Source organism: Pygoscelis adeliae, unplaced genomic scaffold (genome assembly GCF_000699105.1).
Source record: "Pygoscelis adeliae isolate BGI_AS28 unplaced genomic scaffold, ASM69910v1 Scaffold36, whole genome shotgun sequence".
In the NCBI taxonomy this organism is placed as follows: domain Eukaryota; kingdom Metazoa; phylum Chordata; class Aves; order Sphenisciformes; family Spheniscidae; genus Pygoscelis; species Pygoscelis adeliae.
In genome coordinates this window covers 3886848-3905213 of record NW_008824934.1, presented here as the reverse complement: position 1 = coordinate 3905213, position 18366 = coordinate 3886848, and the positions used below count along the sequence as shown (strand labels likewise).

Genomic DNA, 18366 nt, shown 5'->3' with positions numbered 1-18366 from the left:
CAGAGACTGTTCATAAATAAGCTTTATAAAATAGCAGGAGCTTCATAAAAAGTTTATTTCCTCATTAAATTGGGGTTTAGCAAAAGCACTGATCATCAAGCACCAATATGCAGACAGAGCCATTTCTGATAGTAAGATCAGAAAACCAATGTGAAATAGAAATGATTTAAGAGGATAGCTGTACATCATGTTGCTGAACTGGAGAACCAGGCTCACAAGTAGTCTATTTGCTTGTGCTTCACAAAATTCAGCTGCCCTTGCAAAGCAAGATGCCTCACTGGTACAGAATGAGGACTGGTTGTGATGGCAGGAGTTTCTGACGTTCTTGAAACCAGCAAAAGAGCAGCACCAGTGCAGAGGCATTATATGAAACGTGAAACTGAAAGTAAGGTTGCAAGCTTTTTGTGAAGTCAGCAGGTGTGTTCCCGGTGACATTTGTCAACCGTTCTAATGATGTAGATTATTTCCTGGAGCATTAAAATCACTACTCTGATTTTTAAAGGAGTTGGTGGTCTGTTTAAGAGAAAGGGGGAAAAAAAATCAGTACTGTAAAGCTCTTAATAAGTGCAGCTGTTTCAGAAATTACGCCTTTCAAACTATTGGCAGCTATTCTCTCTATGCAGGCTGCTATTTAGAATTGATAATCATCTACAATCACTCTTTTGTGTAACAAGTCTTGAGAATATGTGCAGAGAAGATGCATGCACCTATTGTTTTGCAAATATGTAGTCATTGTGTGTTTTAGGTAGTCTAATCATTCACTTGAAAGTTTTAAAGAAAAAGGAGGGTGTTCCATTGGTATTTCTAAATGATAAAGCTTGGTATTATCAAGCAGAAACTCATACCAGCCCCTAATAATTGCCAACTGTGTTAAATGGTCTTTCTCTTCCTACCTTTTCAGCATTAACAATAAACTGCAACAGCCAGAAGCAGCTGCTGGGGTACTGGAATATGCCATGAAGCACTTTGGGGAGCTGGTGAGTCCTGCTGGATAAGTCTCTTCTTCATGTCTTATGTTTTCATGGCTTTTGTAGGGTGGGTTTGTGTGTGTGTGTGTGGTGGTGTGTTTTTTTTCAATCACGTTGAGGCTCTATCCCCGCTTATAATATTGCCTCGTTCATACTGAAGGTGCCTTACTGCCTATGGGGATATATACTGTGTACTTAGCTGTATACTAGCAAACACTGCGTACAGGTTAGATAGCTGGGGAAGACTGCAAGAACTTGTGCAAGAACGTGATTTGGAGGAGAATTTAGCAGCTATCGTTGGCACTAAATGCAGCTGTGGGGAACTAGCAACTTGACAAAATAAGTCATTTTATTTACAAGAAGCTGGGAAGGGAGGGATTAAGTTCCTGTTCTAAGCTTTAAATGCTTGAGGGTTTTTGGGAAACTGCATCAATGCCTTCCAGGTAAGGATTTAATGGAAGTTGTGCCTCTAGCGTCTCTCATCCAGGAGGCACGTGAACCTGTCACAGAGTTCACAGATATTATTTAGAGTAGCAGATTAGCCAGTCCCTTACAATTTTGACTGCTCACAGAAATAAAATAACCCCATTCTCTATTTGTTCTGTGTCTTTTTCTGCACGACTTACCTTTTTTTCTTTCTCCTTTTTTATAAGCATTTAATTTGTGTTCAGGGACTAAAGCATCTATGCTTTCCTGCTAATTCTACTCTGTTAAAAAGATGATTTTGCAGTGATAATTCTTGCAGTGGCTTAGGGTGATTGGGAAAAGGAAGACAGCCCTGGAAGCACAGTAGACTAGCCTATTTCATTAGGAGCCACTAGAAAGTGGCAACAGGTATAAGCACAAAATGGTGGAATTCTTCTGGTGTAGGATTATGTGTGGTTTTGACCTAGACTGGAAAAGAAGTCCTTTCTGGGAGAAGTAAGGACTTTAGAACATCTTTGCAGCTTCTTATGATTCCTTGGGTGGATTGAGCAAAGCTCTATGTTAACCTAATTCTGACCTCACTCTTTAGCAGTAATGTAGTTCTAGCACTAAATGTAGTTCAAAACACAGGGTTTGCCAGAATAGGCAGTGAATAGAAATTAAAAGGAGCTGTGAGCTCTACTTTCAGGAACTTACTTGAAATATTATGACTGAGCTCAGAAGTTAAAGGGTTGGTATATAAACATCCGAAGTGAAACACCTGGCATGCAGAGTGTGGTTTATACTGACCCTGCCCACAGGGCTGGGAAAAGAATCTATTTTGCAGCCTTATGTCAAGACATAAGCTGCCAAGGACTGAGCAGAAAAACATTGGCAGAGATGAGTATGGAAAAATATTAGGGCATTTTATTTCTTGAAAATTAGAAACAAAATCTAGAAACAAAGACTGAAGAAAAGTTTGTGCAGCTGATAGGGATCACTGCTTGGCTTACTTTTAAAGTCTTTGTTACAAACCACAGCCTTTCCTTGTGAGGGCTATGATTAGACCCCAACATCATACTACCTGCTGTATTAAAAAATGGCCTAGCAGTAGCCAGACGCACAGTGTGCTTTTTGGGTTTGGGTTTTTTTTTTTTCCAGTTAGTCACTCCATTCCTGAACACAGGACTGCTGTTCTTATTTAAATGCAATCATGTGCAACAATGGGAAGTGGAATATTTTATAGGTTTACCCTTTTTCCTGTTCCACTCACTCCCCCTCTCCAAAAAGAAAAGCACCAGCTAGTATTTCAGTGGCACTGAACAGGGGGATGATGTTGGATTGATCCCTCTGGTAAACCTGAATTCATTTCTGTGCAGGTTAAGCAATACTGAGGATTCCTGTTTTCACGCTAGCTCAAGGCTTTTCTCTGTATTGTAGAAGTCCATGAGGATATTTAGAATGAAAAAAGGGCTAAGTGACCACCATAGACACAGAATTTTTCAGAAAAAGCTGTGGTAGTTAATATAGAATGGTGCATATTAATCCTCCTATTTATTCTGATTTCCCCCCCGCCCCACCCCTTAGGAAATTCAAGCTACCTGGTATGAAAAGCTTCATGAATGGGAAGATGCTCTGGTGGCCTATGACAAGAAGATGGATACCAACAAAGATGATCCTGAGCTGATGCTAGGACGGATGCGTTGCTTGGAAGCACTTGGTGAATGGTAAGAGGGGAATGTCTGAAGACTGAGGAAAATGGCACCTTTAAAAATGGTGCGTAACTCTTCTCTGGATGCTATCATCCAGGTGAAAGTTTTCTGCCTGAATTCCTATTTAGTCTTGCTTACTTAATAGTTTAAGTATTTCCAGTGACTTCTCACTTTGTTCATTGAAGTCAGAATTGGTAATAACATCTCTAAGCCTTTTGGGATGGGCCATCTGATAAGTTAAGGTCTCTCTGAAAGAGAATCTGCAATCTTATGATCAGATCAATCCCATTTGTAACGGAGAAAGAAATTGTAAATAGAGGGGACCTCTCAGGAAACACTAACTGGGCAGTATTTGTCAAAAACAATTATAAAAGGAGATGGTTGTAGCCCTCCTTTTTAAACTCTGATTAAAACATGAGATTTCTGTATTTATTCATGGTCAGACCTATGCCTATCCAGAAAGCATGGTCTTTTGCACAACTGTTAGTGAAATTGTCTGCTTCCTAATAGTCACCTGGGTGTAAGATTATGCCAAATAAATTACTCTCACTTTAAAACCCTTTTGCCCATCTTGTAGATGGCTGAGTTTTTCATTATTACTCTTTTTTAGCATTCATTAAGCATTGTCTTTGTGGACATTTGGTATTTCAAACCTTATGTTAAATGTGCGTTGTCAACATGTAACTGATCAGAGTAATTTTTTTGTGAGAGGGTGAGCTGGTAGTGACTTATAGCTTGCTAGTTAATTGGGGGCTTCTGTTTTTCTTCTCCCTGTTCACTTCAAAGAAGATAATTGGAGAAGGCATCCTGTGCGCTGTAGCATGCAGTTCTACCCAGGGGCATATGTGATTTGGTCCAGGTTCCGCCTTTCTACTGAACTTTTCATGTCATGAGAGCTCTCTCCTGATGGGTCCTGACGTGAACCCATGGGATGGCACACAGTAAGGAGATTCCTCTTCACTAAAGTCATTTTACTGTTAGAGAAACAGCTGTTTGAGAAACCTAATTCTGACAGCATTTTTCTGCCCTTTTTATTTCTAGATGAGGGTGAGGCATATTGGGCATAGCTTTTTCAGTAGGAAAAACAGATCCTCTTACTGAGTGTTTCTCAATCATCTTTTCTAGGAGTAGGCAGTTCCCACCAGGGATTTACAGAATTTCTCCCTCCTGCAGGACATGTATTTGTGTAAAGTGTCCTCTCTGAACCTCCTGCTTCTTCACATATCGGTGACAAATACATTACAAAAGGACACTTTTCTTCTGTTGGAGCTAGATATTGTGCATCTATTGATAGTCTGTAGTGATGACAGCAATCACAATCTCACAAAGATCTGTGTGCTTCCTGTTGTGGAACTGCACTCTGTCTCTATGCAGATGTTTTTTACAGTTCAGAAGTGCCTTTGCAAAGTGCTGTCTCCTACCTTGCAACTGACTATAGAGACATCATCCTGAGACTAAGGATTCCATGGTTTGGCTGCTGATATTCTTCAGTAGTGTTGAACTTGACTATTTGTGCTGCTGGAGTCTGCTTGGCAGAATATGACAGTTAATCTAGAACTGATACTACACAGCATCATTATTTCAGTACTCTGTGCAGTGACGTTTTGAAAGTACAGCCAAAATATTCTTAGCCATTTGTCTCCTGATGTAGTTATGTCTGCAAGAGCCATACTCGTTTATTAGCATCTGTGAGGTCCTGATTTACTGCTGTTGCTAGGTTTGGCTTGGTTTTTCATTTGTTTTGTTTTGGTATTTTCTCCTGGGCCATTAAGCTATCAGAATGACTATCTTGCCTGTGGCAGCCCATTGGTTCCGTTTGACTAACTTATCTTCCTTTTTGGGAGGGGAGAGGATGACAGTAGAGAAGGCAAGTTGGCCTCCCTCACAGTTGGAAGCTATTCCTCTGCTACAAAGTATCCAGCCTGAGAAATTCTGGATCCGCAACACCTACATTAATTGGTTTGATTAATGGAGCATTCACAGTTGATTTAAAAGAAATAATATAAAAAATCCTGATGCTTCCTCTCCACTGGAGATGAAAGATTCAGATCCCCTCTGAGATCTTGCTATAACAAGTCTTCATGCTAGGTTACAGCAGCATTGATTCTCTAGCCTCTGTCTTCAAACTTGATGATGTGTTTATCCAAAATGTTTGATAGCAGGAGCCATGCACAGGCTATTCAGATCATATGTTCCTTGTACTGACGCTTGCAAAAAATTTTAAGCATCCCTTGTTTGGTGGTGGTTTGGTTTTTTTTCTCGGGAATGGGGTTTTTTTCTGTATTTGTAGACTGGAGTTGACAGCTCAGTTCATAAAGTAGGCATTACTAACCGCTGAGGAACAAATACAAACTTTTGTCTGGATTTGTGTTTTCAAAGCATAGTGTGCCTTTAAATTATTTTCTGATGATAGGGTATTTGTTATCAGGCTAGCGTGTCTGAGTTGGCCAGAAGAGAAGAATCCTATTCTCCACTCTATATAAAAAGAACGATGGGGCTGGCTATCGTCTTATCTGTGGAAAGTTGTTTAACAAGGTGGAATTCTTGGAAGAGGCTTTTTGCTGATCAGAAATTGTGGCTTCTTCTTAGGGGGCAGCTCCACCAGCAATGCTGTGAAAAGTGGACGCAGGTCAATGATGAAACTCAAGCTAAGATGGCTAGGATGGCTGCTGCTGCTGCCTGGGGTCTAGGTAATGTATCCTTGTGTGGTAGTGTATGACAACCCACAATGTGGAAGCACGGATAGTTTTAAATTCAGAATTACAAAATATAAGAAACAGCAAAATCAAAGAACAAAATTATTTATGTTGGGATATGAAGTAAGTGTCATTCAACGCTGAAGACCTTTGGAAAACGTTCATTTACATAAGGTCTCCCAGTGTGGTCTCAAGTATCAAAAAGACTGCCTTACTGGTCTGAGCAGATAATCAGTTGCTGAACTGGTCCCTTTTACTTAGTTTTACATTGAACATAGCTCAGACTTGAAATGAGATTAATGGAATTTCTCAGATTTGTGGCAGACTTTTATTTACAAAATAGAACAATATCTGTTGAGCATTTTGATAGGTTGCATCTGCTGAGTAGACAATCTTAAGTGGAATAAATCTGTAAATGGTCCAAATATCGGTTATCCTGATAGCCAGTTATTTACTAGAGAAGCTTATAAATTGCTTACTGTCTTCCAGCCTTTGCTGAGAAAAATTAATCATTTGCTTTGTAGGACACTAATTCATTCAAATGTTCTGGAAATATCAGCATTTCAACTTTTTCATCACAAGGAATGCAAAAACCTTTTCTATGAGGATAACAATTGGCCTAGAAGAAAAATGCCTAAGTTTTTGCTTGTCTATAACTCTTCTGTGTGTGTGTGTGTGTGTGTGTATATATATATATACACAGTTTCTGTATATAACACAGACTATCCCTGCCAAAGACAAGCTGTTGGAGAGCTGACTTAAATGTAGAAGTACCACACAGCATTCAGGCCTAGTTGCTGATGTCTGTAGCATAGTTCTGTTCTTACCTTGCAGAGAAGGCTGTTGTATTACTGAGGATATCTGTGTCTCTGCAGGTCAGTGGGATAGCATGGAAGAATATACCTGCATGATCCCAAGGGATACCCATGATGGTGCTTTCTACAGGGCTGTACTGGCTCTTCATCAGGACCTTTTCTCACTGGCTCAGCAGGTAATGATCTTCCTTGTTGGCTTCCCAAAACCTAGTTTAAGATGAACTAGGCTATATTGCTGCATGGAAAGACATGCTGTTTTAACGCAGTTGACTATAACTTCTGAATTGCCCGGTAACCTTTTTTCCATTGATGTATTACATCTTGGTGATTGAGCTTTTCTTGTATTTCCAGAAACACAGCAGTGAATATATGTACAGACAGTAGTGGTCCAGTGCTGCAGAGCGTAAGAATGCCTTAGTCGTTCTTAGGCTTCTTTACTTTTATGTCTGTTTTCTAGACAGACAGTGCGCAAGGATTATCTCAGCAGAGGTTCCATTCTACAAGGCGCTGCTTGATAAAAGGCATTCATGGCATAAGACACACAAGATTCTTCATGGGTGTTCTGTGCACTTCTGTCTGTTGCAGCTTTTTCAGTGAAGTGCTCATATATATCACGTACCAGAACTTCTCCTCTTAATTTTTCTGGTAGCAGTGATAAATCTTAGATCTTAGATTGAGATGAGAAATCAAGGCAAGGAATGAGCCATATTGGTATGCTTATTTGTCACACAGGAGATTTGCAGGGCAACTTTTTCCCCTCTGTAGATGTAAAGCATGTTGTTTACTTTCCAAGGAAGCTCAAGTACCATTTCTCAGAATTCTGTGCTGGCTTGCCAACTTAGATAAAGGAGTAATTCAGTCGGCTCTGTCAAAACCCGTACATCGATTTTTGGGTCATGTGCACAGTAAAATTAGCCAGGCATTCAAAGGGGTAGAGTTTGTGATTAACCTTTAAGATTTTGAACAGGAAAAATTATAGATGAGAGATTATATAATGACTGGAACCAGAGCAGGATTTATTTCATGCTTGAAGAGCATGTCTTAGTTGGAGGAAGAGAAATGGAATTTGCTGTCCTGTAAAATTCATAAAAACCTGTTGGGTTACGTAAAACAGTAAAAGCTATTTTCTGTCATTGTATATTACCAAGAGACATTTCTTGAGGCTCTTTTGTAACTGACTCTCTTGCACTAAAATGTGAACTTCTCTTTTCCTCTATAAATGTTTTAATGATGATCTCTGCAGTATTTCTAATCCTACTGTCATTGTAAACTTTGATTTGGTAGAAAGACAAACTTCAGACTGTGCAGGTGATAAATGAAGCCCCCTTGACTTCCCCTATCCCTGCCACTGGAGACTGTTTTCCTGTCAATTCTTTCTATTGATAACATCCTTTCCTGGTTCTTGTTGGAGAATGGAAACAATGTCAGCTTTGTTTATGAGATGGAACAGATGAATGGCAGTTCCAACAGTTGACTCTAGATAAAACATACCAGCTTTGCCCCAATATCTTGTTCTATTTCAGTGCATTGACAAAGCCAGAGATCTGCTAGATGCTGAGCTGACTGCCATGGCAGGAGAGAGCTACAGTCGAGCCTATGGGGTAAGTGTCTAACTCTCAGCCTTCATTCTCCTCATTGCTGCTTCAGGCTGTCTCTAGAAGTTGCATAAAACTTCTGAATAGCGCTTGTATCAAACGTAAGACCTGTGTAGGCCCCCAAGCTAAATGGCTCTTGTCAAATAAGAAATACAACTTTATAGGAGCAACTTTGGGACAAATTAAACAGTGAAGTGAGCCCCCCCCAAAAAAAAGAAATAAGAATAGACATTTAGAAAGTTTGAATTAGCAGATCGTCTAGATACCAGTATATAGCAGTCAGTCCTTTACCTGTTGGGCAGCATATGTACTTAAGATTTTGATGCCAAAATACTGTTCCTTAATTATAGATTTGTTCTGTAGTGATTGGGATGGAATGTGATTGTTTCCTTCAGGCTATGGTATCCTGCCAGATGCTGTCAGAGCTGGAAGAGGTTATCCAGTATAAACTTGTACCAGAACGCCGTGAGATCATCCGCCAGATCTGGTGGGAAAGACTGCAGGTACATCTATGTAAAGATCAAGGATTGAGATGCTGATGTGCTGGCATGAACAGCTTCCTTTCAAGTCAGTGTGATGGCTCAGCAAATCTTTCCATTTTCCTTTCTATCCCTATAGGGTATATGCTTACATGGCTGCATGCTTTCTGTCTCCTTTGTGTTTGTCCTGATTGTTTGGGCTTTTTTTGCTTTTGGTTAATGTTCCTGAGTTGTCAACTGGTGTGACCCTTTAGTAGGGTGATTTAAGCCTTGAAATAGATGCGTAAAGAATGGAGTAACATCTCAAAGACTGCTTATCTCAGTGTTGGATCACACCTGGAAATACTGGTTTGGATAAGGCTAGTTTGAACTTTTTACCTGGCTGGCTGCATTTTAAGGAGAAGTGAATTATCTCACAATGCTGAAAAACTGGACAGAGAATTCACATACTTTTAAAAGATTGTCCTGTTCCTTTTTGACCTCTTACAAGAACATTCCCAATTGATTGGTGGCACTTAGGGACATGGCTTAATGGTGGACTTTGCAGTGTTACGTTTATGGTTGGACTGGATGATCTTAAAGGTCTTTTCCGATCTAAACGATTCTATGATTCTGTGATTAGCCTTGTCCTCTTAAAAAAAGACTTTTAGCAATGCTGCTTTTCCTGTATTTAGAGAGAAGCTTGTGCTTTTCTTACTCTAAACAGCAAAAATCCAAATCACCTCTGAAGATTTAAATCAGCCAAATATTTTGAGACTCTTTCCTTACAAGAGGCATCCCTACAGTGAATATGAACACATCAGATGAAGTAGTACATACAGGAATACTGTTCAAAGAGGTGATTCCTGCAAGGGGGGGGGGGGAAGCATAATTAGGGTAAAATGCTGTCATTATATCAAATTTTGATACGCTGCCTGGAAGAAGAATTTCTCCCTATGCAGCATTCTTCACTGTGACTGCTATATCTGCCTCCTTATGAAAGGCTGTTGCTGCTGCATATTTTTTAGCTGTTTGGGAAACTGACAAAGCTTTTAGTCTCATCTGCATTCCTGTCTGGAAAAGCTCAGGAGCATTCCACTGGGGTGGAGAAACTGAGAGTGACAGGAAGTGTAATGTCTGAATACAGCTGTTTATAGTACTGAAAGCAGTACATACAGTTCTTGCACATTTTATAGGTGCTTTTTAATAATTTTAAAATGCCTATTGGATGAGGTTTATTTGGGTGTTAGGGAACAAGCTTTGGCTAACTTCCCAGCCCTCAATTTTGGGGAAAAAGAAAAAGGGAAAGAAGTAGATGCTTTGGTGATAAGGTGCTTGCTGCCATTGGAAATTCTTTTGTTTACCTCAAAACTAAGTCTAAGTCGTCTCTGGATCAATACAAACTTCAGAGCATCACTGTTACCCTGAAGTACTTGGCCATTACAACAAGCACCATGTATTTGGTTGTTACTGTCCCTTCCACAATTCTGCTTCTCTGTAGCATCCTTGAACGTTTGAAATACAGACTCATCCTGCTCTGACTGACAATGTTGTGCCTCTCCCTTCAGACAGACAAGAACCAGACAATGCTTGCACAAGCAGTATAGCAGTTGGAACTGCAGTTTCTGGCAGAATATCAGTTCAGTCATGCCAGCCTCTAAAAGCAACCCATGCAAGGAGAAGAAAAAGGGCAATAATAAAAATATCTTTGCAACCATTTGGGTTTGTACCATCTCCATATTGAGACTTGTCACTGTTTAAACCAAAAATAGGTGTGAAAATAAGGTTGGGAAGGGTTATAAAACTCTTGACTTGTTTTGGAATTGCACAAAGAGCTTTCCTGATTTTAGGATGCATTTCTGCTTTAGAAGCTTTTCTCCTTTTTCAATTAGAGGATATCGTTAGACTGCAAACACTGAGCCGGCTGCAGAGAATAATAAGAGTCAAGGACTTCACGTGTTGCAGTATTAAAGAAATAGCCAGCTAGTTTGTAATGTCGGCCTGTTGTGAATTATGGGTACTGAAGTCTCTCCATCTTGGGAAAAGTCCCTTCAGATTCTGAATTACGGCTTTGTGGAGTAGATTGGAGATAAAACGCTAACAAGTTCTCTCTTCCTTTTTCTTCCAGGGCTGTCAACGAATTGTGGAAGACTGGCAAAGAATACTGATGGTCCGATCTCTTGTTGTGAATCCTCATGAGGACATGAGAACTTGGCTTAAGTATGCCAGCTTGTGTGGCAAGAGTGGGAGACTGGTGAGCATTATCAAGCGCTACCCTCTACAGCAGATTTTTAGATGATTGGCTTTGTCATGCAGCTTCAACCTTGAGCATTTCCAAATACTTTCGTTGTCCAAGTGGGATGGGCTCTCCTCTGAGGAGGAGACTGGTCAGAAATTGTTGAAATGCTAAAGTTGTAACCAGCATAGAGTTCATGCTTGTAGCCAAGATTATTTCTGTGGGACTAGTATTATACCTGACAGCCTCAGAGCCAATTTTTTTTGCATGCTATACCTGAAAGCTTTTACGCAGCACTGGTAATTATTAATACCTCTCTCTGCTAAAGCACTCTTTGTCAAATCTAGAATGTGATATTGTTATCGTTGAACATTACAATCCTATTTCAACATTCACCACAAGATTTATTACCAAAAATAATTGAAACAGAGACTTCACACTCTCTACTGGCTTCTGAATGAGAATCTAACGCTCTGATCCCAGTGAAGACATAAGGTTTAGCATGTGGTATTCTTATGAGTCCAGGGAGTGGTAATAAGGCTGCTATGTCTCTTTTATCTGGAGGGTTGAAGGTATTTTTTAGTGGTGGGCAATTCTGAGGTCAATATGACATGGAGGTAAGAATGAGCTTGTTTTAACCTGCTTTTTCTCTTTGCAACTTTCTCCAGGCTTTGGCTCATAAGACACTTGTCCTGCTCTTGGGAGTAGATCCATCTCGACAGCTGGATCACCCACTGCCAACAGTACATCCCCAAGTGACTTATGCATACATGAAACACATGTGGAAGAGCGCCCGTAAGGTACAAAAGAACATAGAATGAACCTATGTTTCATTGCTCAGGTTTTGTGTGGTAGCATGCATGTTAGCTCTTCATAATCCCCACAGAACAAAGTCAAGGCTGAAGGTTTTATTTTTGCTCACCTAAAAAAGAGTAACTAATCCCTTTCCTTACTGTTATTAGAAGATAAGCTTTTGAAATTTTCCTTTAAGACTCTGTAGTGACAGAGGAGGCCTGGCCCTAATTTTATGTCCTACGTGGAAAGATTATTTTTGCTAAATCAGTATCAAGTACCCAAGGGATGCAGCCAAGATTAATGGTCAATAGTAGCTCTTCTGTCCTCACCAGGATTTTACTGTGTAGGCTTGGTACTTGACTCTTTTGTCCTGTTCTAATTGCCAGGTCTACACACTATACCTAGGTCAGGGTTACATGCTGAAAGAGTAAGGTTTTTTATTACCAGATTTAGAAGAATATCCTGAACAATTTGTACTTAGTTGCTGAGCAGAACTGACTTTTATTAAGGACATTATTGAAAATTTCTAACTGAAAGACAGCTGAAAAGTACATAGGGTTTTGTCATGGGAACAATTTGGCTCCAAAGAGCCTAGGGTGAATGTTTTTGACATTGCAACACAGGGAGAATTTACATAATCAAATCCAATAAGCTCCAGACTGGATAACTTATCTTTTTTTAATATACATTAAAGCCTCCATTTATTCTCATATTCTGCCACATCTTTTTTATTTTTCCTGTCTTTGGGATTGCCAGCACTGGAGCACAGCCATTGCTATGGGAACATTGCCATGACCTAACTATTCTTTATTTGAATTTAAAAAACAGAAGGAACTGCTGATGAGGCCCTGTTCTATTGGCTTTGTAAAATAGTGTAATGGTCTCTTACTTTCTTCAGTAAATGACCCAAGAAGTATATGGGTCTTCTCTGCCTGCCTCTTTGAGTGAAAGTAGACTTTTCTGTGTTTGACCTGTGATAAAGACAGACAAGATGCAAGAAACTGGTGCAGTTGTAGAAAGCAGAATGAAAGAAGGCACAAAGATTAAGAGGGTGGGGGAAGAGAATGTGTCTAAAATAAACTGATGAAAGAATACATGGACCCCATGAAGACAGAAAGAAAAATTGGTAAAGCAGCAAAGATGAGAAGGAGGAACAGATGTGGTTAGAAACACCTCCTCTTGCTCGTTGAATGATTTCCTATTTAAATACACTACATAAGCTCTGTGCTTAGGGGCTTTTTTTTTTTCTTCTTTCTAACACATTAAAACTGGGTGTTGTTTACAGTGCTGAGGGAGGAATACTTTACCCGAGGTAGCACTAATCCTAGACCTGCATGCAAGTCTCAACCCTTTCTCTGAGCACTCTTCTGCTGGAAGGGTTGACTCAATGATTCAGTCCTTTGTGGCACTTGGAAAGTAGATGCTTATTTTTGAAATTCATGGTTAAAGGTGCAGCTGTGGCAGAAGAAGCTATGTTAGGGTACAATAGAGTTTGCAGTCTGGAGTGAGACATAAGTGTTTGTTTATACCAAACACTGAAAGTGTTTAGGGAATTCTCCTGGTACCAGAGGCATTACATGGTTGGGTGTATCCTTATGTCCTATTTGAGTGACTATCGTTAACTAAATACATAGTTATACCTAGTGATGTATGTAGACCAGAGTTTTATATAACTGTGTGTGTTCACTTGATTTGGTATCCTAAGTAATAAGCTACTGAGGTAGGCTGGTATGGTAGGAAATGACCATTTTCTCTAGTTGAGGAGTTCAAGGTTGCTTGGTTGACCTAAAACTTGCCAGATCCAGTGGGAAGAAAACTGGCATCTAGATGGAAACCAGCTGCATAGCACCTGCAGAGCTGCACAACAATCTTTTCTTAAACAACAGATAAAAAGATGTATAAGTAAACCCTGTTGCATTTCTTCTAACAAGGACCTTTGCCAGCAGCTGCGTTCTACAGACATGTACCGTAACAAGGCTGCATACAAACTTAAGAATTCAGTTGTTAAAGAAAACCTACTGCTTTCAGTCTTAAGTGCTCTGCCTGTCAGTTTATGGTGATCAGTTTTCAATATTAATGGAAACTGAAGAGCAGATTGTTGGGTGTGTCTAGATATGAGAGGGGCACATAACTGTTCAGCAATAGCTTTTTGTCTATTTTTGACAAATGTCTGGCATAACAGCAGAACTATTTATAAGATTGTTATTTCCCCCCCGCCCCCTTCTAACCAAGTATCTAGGTTACAAGCTGTGGAATGCCCCCGGTTAATGTTAATAGTACGATACTTTCTTTTATTTCACCCTGGGCTAATACCCTTTTTCCTGACAATTGACTTGTGCATGCTGACATTTGAATGGGATAAATGAGGCATTTCAGCTCAGGTGATTCTTGTCTCACTCTGAAGTAGCTCATTCCTGTGGATGGAACAGAAGTAAATTGGACTCTTAATAGCATATTCTGCAGTTTCTGACCTGAAATGACCTTGCAGGTTGCAAGAGCTTTACTCTAATTGTTTCCAGTGAAGCGTGCATACTTTTTTTTCTTAAATCTTTAATTTCGGGTTTTCTCACCCCATAATTCTTTCCAAGGAATTTCAAAAAAAGTCTTCCCTCAAAATTTGGTAGTGCAAGTTGCTTTAGCACTACTGCCTTACGTAATCTGCTGGCAAAGGAGCAATGTACACTTGTACTTCTTAAACAACCTTAGACTAGACTAATCTAGACTTTAATTTGTTGAAACAACTCAAAGTTTACATCCCATGGTGTGTACTGTAAGCCTAGCCAAAGCTGAGGGGTTAGGAGGGAAGATCAGAAAGCTGCAAGTTTTCCTTCTGGCGTTATTTTCTCAAATTGTTTTTTTTTTTCAGGCCATAGCATATTATTGACAGGCTTCTCTGGATTTGTGCTCCTGTCTATTATGATAGTGACCTGGTCAGATACAGTTTGTAAGCTACAAACATTTGTTTGATTGTTGGAATTGCTGGACTGTCTTCGATGTGCATGCTCAATTGCAAATGAGACATCTCTATATCATTACTAGAATCTCACTCTGCATGAGCAGTAACAGGACATTCTCTGCTGCTGAAGTTTTGTTCTTGTACAGGTGACCTTGTTGCTTTTCCAGAGTTGAGTTCTTGCTCATCAGAGCACAATGTTAGCTTATGTTATAGTCGGTCATGCTTTTGACTGTATGTGTGACATGAAGGTGTGCCTAGCATTGGAAGGATGCAGTTATTTGTTCCTCAGTGTAGCAATACAGCAGCCAGATTTCTGAGACATCAAGAACCTCTAACCTCTTTGTTTATTTGGTGCTACATATGTAGAGTATAAACTGATTTTAGAGGGATGTAAATGGCTAAAAAGCTTTGAAAAAACAAAACTGTATTTTTTGCTTTCAGTGAAAATTTATTTCCACATTGTCTTCCTCTCTTGTGAAGTTTTATTTAACCCTTGTGGTCCTTACTGCAACCATCATCCAATTACAGATTGATGCGTTCCAGCACATGCAGCACTTCGTGCAGACAATGCAGCAGCAGGCACAGCATGCTATTGCAACTGAAGACCAGCAGCACAAGCAGGAACTCCACAAGCTCATGGCACGGTCAGCACCTGGTCCTCGGGTACCCTTTAGCTATGTAGTGAAACTGATGTCTTTCCTGAGGTTGCAGGGTCCATGCAGATGACACATTTCAGAGAAGGCCCATGCTTTGATTAAAAGGAACAGGGGATTTCTCATTTAGCTGGTAGAGTCCTGTTTGGTATTACATCCTTACCTATCATATGATGTTCAGTAAATGTTATTGTGACACATCAGCATAAACAAGCTTGTATTTGTTGCTGACAGCTGGTTGTATTTTTCCAGCACTGTGGCTGACTGGCAGAAGGCAGAGCTCTCAGCATAGCTGTTTCTTTGGTTTTCAAGAGATCCAGTCAGTAGGAAAGAAACACTTCCCACATGCCTGGCACATCTATGCTTGGCAGTGTGTGCCCTTAGTACAACAGCAGTGCTTTGGGCAATAGGTGTCCGGCATGTGATGGTCTTTTAAAATACTGTTGCATTAAAAACACATCTTATAATCTCCATTTTCCTCTATGGATCTGGAGGTGCCAGATCTGTTGTTTCCAATTTTAAGAAGAAATTGCGTAGTGCTTACTATTGAAGGTCTGCTTTTTTTTAAAGGGAGGCATGTACTAAATTTGCTTTTATGAGAATGGGAACTTGATAACACCACCATCTTATTTTTTTCAGAGTGACTATCATGGAAGACAAATTAGTAATGAGTTGCACGCAATATTTTTCTTGCACAATGCTTTCTGGAAAACTCAAAATCTAGAAGGGACAGCTGTGTAACTGTGGTATTTAAAGCCTGCTGAGGGAGCAAAGTATTAAGCTTTGCACACAAACCTTCACAGCCCCACCCTTCTGCAGTAAAAATATGTTGTTTTTCCTTTCCTCAGGGAGGGGATGACTTAATGGGGTTCTGGCTTGGGGGAAGAGCAGTTGCTCTGTGTTTTCTACTGTCTGTCGCAGTGTTCTCTCCAGAAGGCTCGTTCGTATGTTGATAAGTATAGCTAGCCAGCACATATGCTGTGTGCATTTTATCAATACTCATGGAGTCTTTTGATGCCACTGTTAGCTACTTCTTACATTTATTTTAACTGATATAAATGAGGAACAAAGTTTGCCCCTCACCTGTCCCCCTAAAAATTAAACCATTAACTAGTTAGCTCCACACTTACAATCAGGATGTAGGTGTTTTGAACCTTACATGTTAACACATACGCTCCCAGTCTGCAGAAGAGGCTTACTGAGTGGGTTTACCACATGAAATGTCTCTCAGGCTTCAGATAAGAAATCTGGCTCTTAATCCAGTGGGCTTCATTTTCATTCTAGGTTCTGAGTCAATAATCCCTTTGCTTAACCAGGTGTTTTCTGAAACTGGGTGAGTGGCAGCTGAACCTGCAAGGCATCAATGAGAGTACCATCCCCAAAGTCTTGCAATACTACAGTGCTGCAACAGAGCATGATCGCAACTGGTATAAGGTCAGTAAGGAAAAGGTTCTAGGCACCATTGCAGAAAGATCGGTAAATTTGATCACGTCCCATACTACAGGAAAGGAAGGTGCTCATAGGAAGATCTCCCATAACTATCTGCCTTGTTACTGCGAGTAGGATTAAAGAAACAGAGAAAGCAGCCCAAGGCAACCATGAGACTCTTGTTTAGAATTTTATCTGGTTGGTAAAACTAGACCACAATTCAGTTTCTGTTCTTGCTCTTGGGACTTTCTCTCCCGTCAGTTAACAGTGAAGGAGAAAGGAGAATCTAAATGGAAAAAGTTTAATTTGTTCTCACTCAGTATACTTGAACTAGGAAAGCAGCCTTGTTGTTAATTCTCCAAAGAGCCTTTGATTTCAGGGTTGTGACATTTCAATGAACATTTGGTGCCAATATTTGGTCCCCCTTCTCTGGGGCAGCCATTTCCTGCATTTCTTCCCGTTACACCTCCCCTAGTCTTAACATACTAATCTTTATTTTAAGCTTTGAAAAATTAAGGTGTATGTGAATGGAATGTGATTTAATTTTTGCTACAGAGCTCCTTTGCCTTAACATCCAACAGGGAGCTCCTGGCCAAGAACTCACCATGATGTTATTTAAGATAATAAAGCAGTTAAAACTACAAGTGATTAGAGAAAACAAAGCATTGTGTTGTCTGCAGGGTATTACTTACTACTGTTGTCTGAGGAATCAGAAAGGTTGGATTATTATCTCTAATAATTAGAAAGTACAGGTTGCAGAAAGGATTCATCTTCCTTCTGACTTTTGTTCTCTCTTGTTGGCAGGCCTGGCATGCCTGGGCAGTGATGAACTTTGAAGCAGTGCTTCACTACAAACATCAAAACCAGGCCAGAGATGAGAAGAAGAAACTACGTCATGCCAGTGGAGCTAGCATCACCAGCGCTAACACCGAGGGCAGCAATAGTGAGAGTGATGCAGAGAGCACAGAGAACAGTCCCATCCCATCTCCAGTGCAGAAAAAAGTCACTGAGGTACCCTTCTTCCCTGTCTATGTTGAGAGATTGGTACTTTCTGCTTAGATGCAGGAAAACATTGTGGTGGGGAACAAGCTACTATGTGTATCTGGCTTGTGGGAGATGTCTCTGCGTGTGTGTGTGTATATATGCTCATAGCTTACAGCAAAAGTGAGAAAGTTCAGGTTAACTCAGTCTTAAGGGAAGAGGACTATATGCAAATGATCGTAAGTTAGCTGTGAACTAAAGCAAAGGCGTGGATGGCTATCATAGGTGATACAATGTGCATTAACAAGTTCTGCTGCTTAAGCCCTTCATGAAAGACTGTGAGGAATCTCTTTTACTTACCAGTTATAGCAGGGTTGTAGTTCTTAGGCTGCTTTGCTGTCCATAGTTTTGCCAACAAATTGAATTAGAATGTGTGTGTTCCCTGCCAGACTGAAAGACCTATGTGTAGTCAAGCAAAACAGAAATTCCAGGAGCAACATATCATGTGAGGAGTATGAGCAGAAGTCAACTATAATGTGGATTAGATCTATGTTTCCACATATTTCTCCCTCTATCCACTTGCTAAGTTTATGATTCATGTGGACTGATGCACTTGTGTAGAACTAATGCAGCAATTTTCATTCCAAAAGGATTTATCCAAGACCCTC

The 18366-nt window shown here is 40.1% G+C and overlaps 1 protein-coding gene across 1 annotated transcript in view; it reads left to right on the top strand.

Annotated features, from left to right (window-relative positions):
- The window catches only part of MTOR (mechanistic target of rapamycin (serine/threonine kinase)), a 67319-nt gene that overhangs the window by 35554 nt on the left and 13399 nt on the right, over positions 1–18366 (top strand). The window contains exons 28-39 of the mRNA XM_009325282.1: positions 902–977; positions 2961–3100; positions 5675–5775; positions 6657–6772; positions 8120–8197; positions 8587–8694; positions 10778–10903; positions 11554–11685; positions 15165–15280; positions 16606–16723; positions 17522–17728; positions 18349–18366. Coding sequence (XP_009323557.1) covers positions 902–977; positions 2961–3100; positions 5675–5775; positions 6657–6772; positions 8120–8197; positions 8587–8694; positions 10778–10903; positions 11554–11685; positions 15165–15280; positions 16606–16723; positions 17522–17728; positions 18349–18366 — 1336 coding nt within the window. The remainder of the gene's footprint in view (positions 1–901; positions 978–2960; positions 3101–5674; positions 5776–6656; positions 6773–8119; positions 8198–8586; positions 8695–10777; positions 10904–11553; positions 11686–15164; positions 15281–16605; positions 16724–17521; positions 17729–18348) is intronic.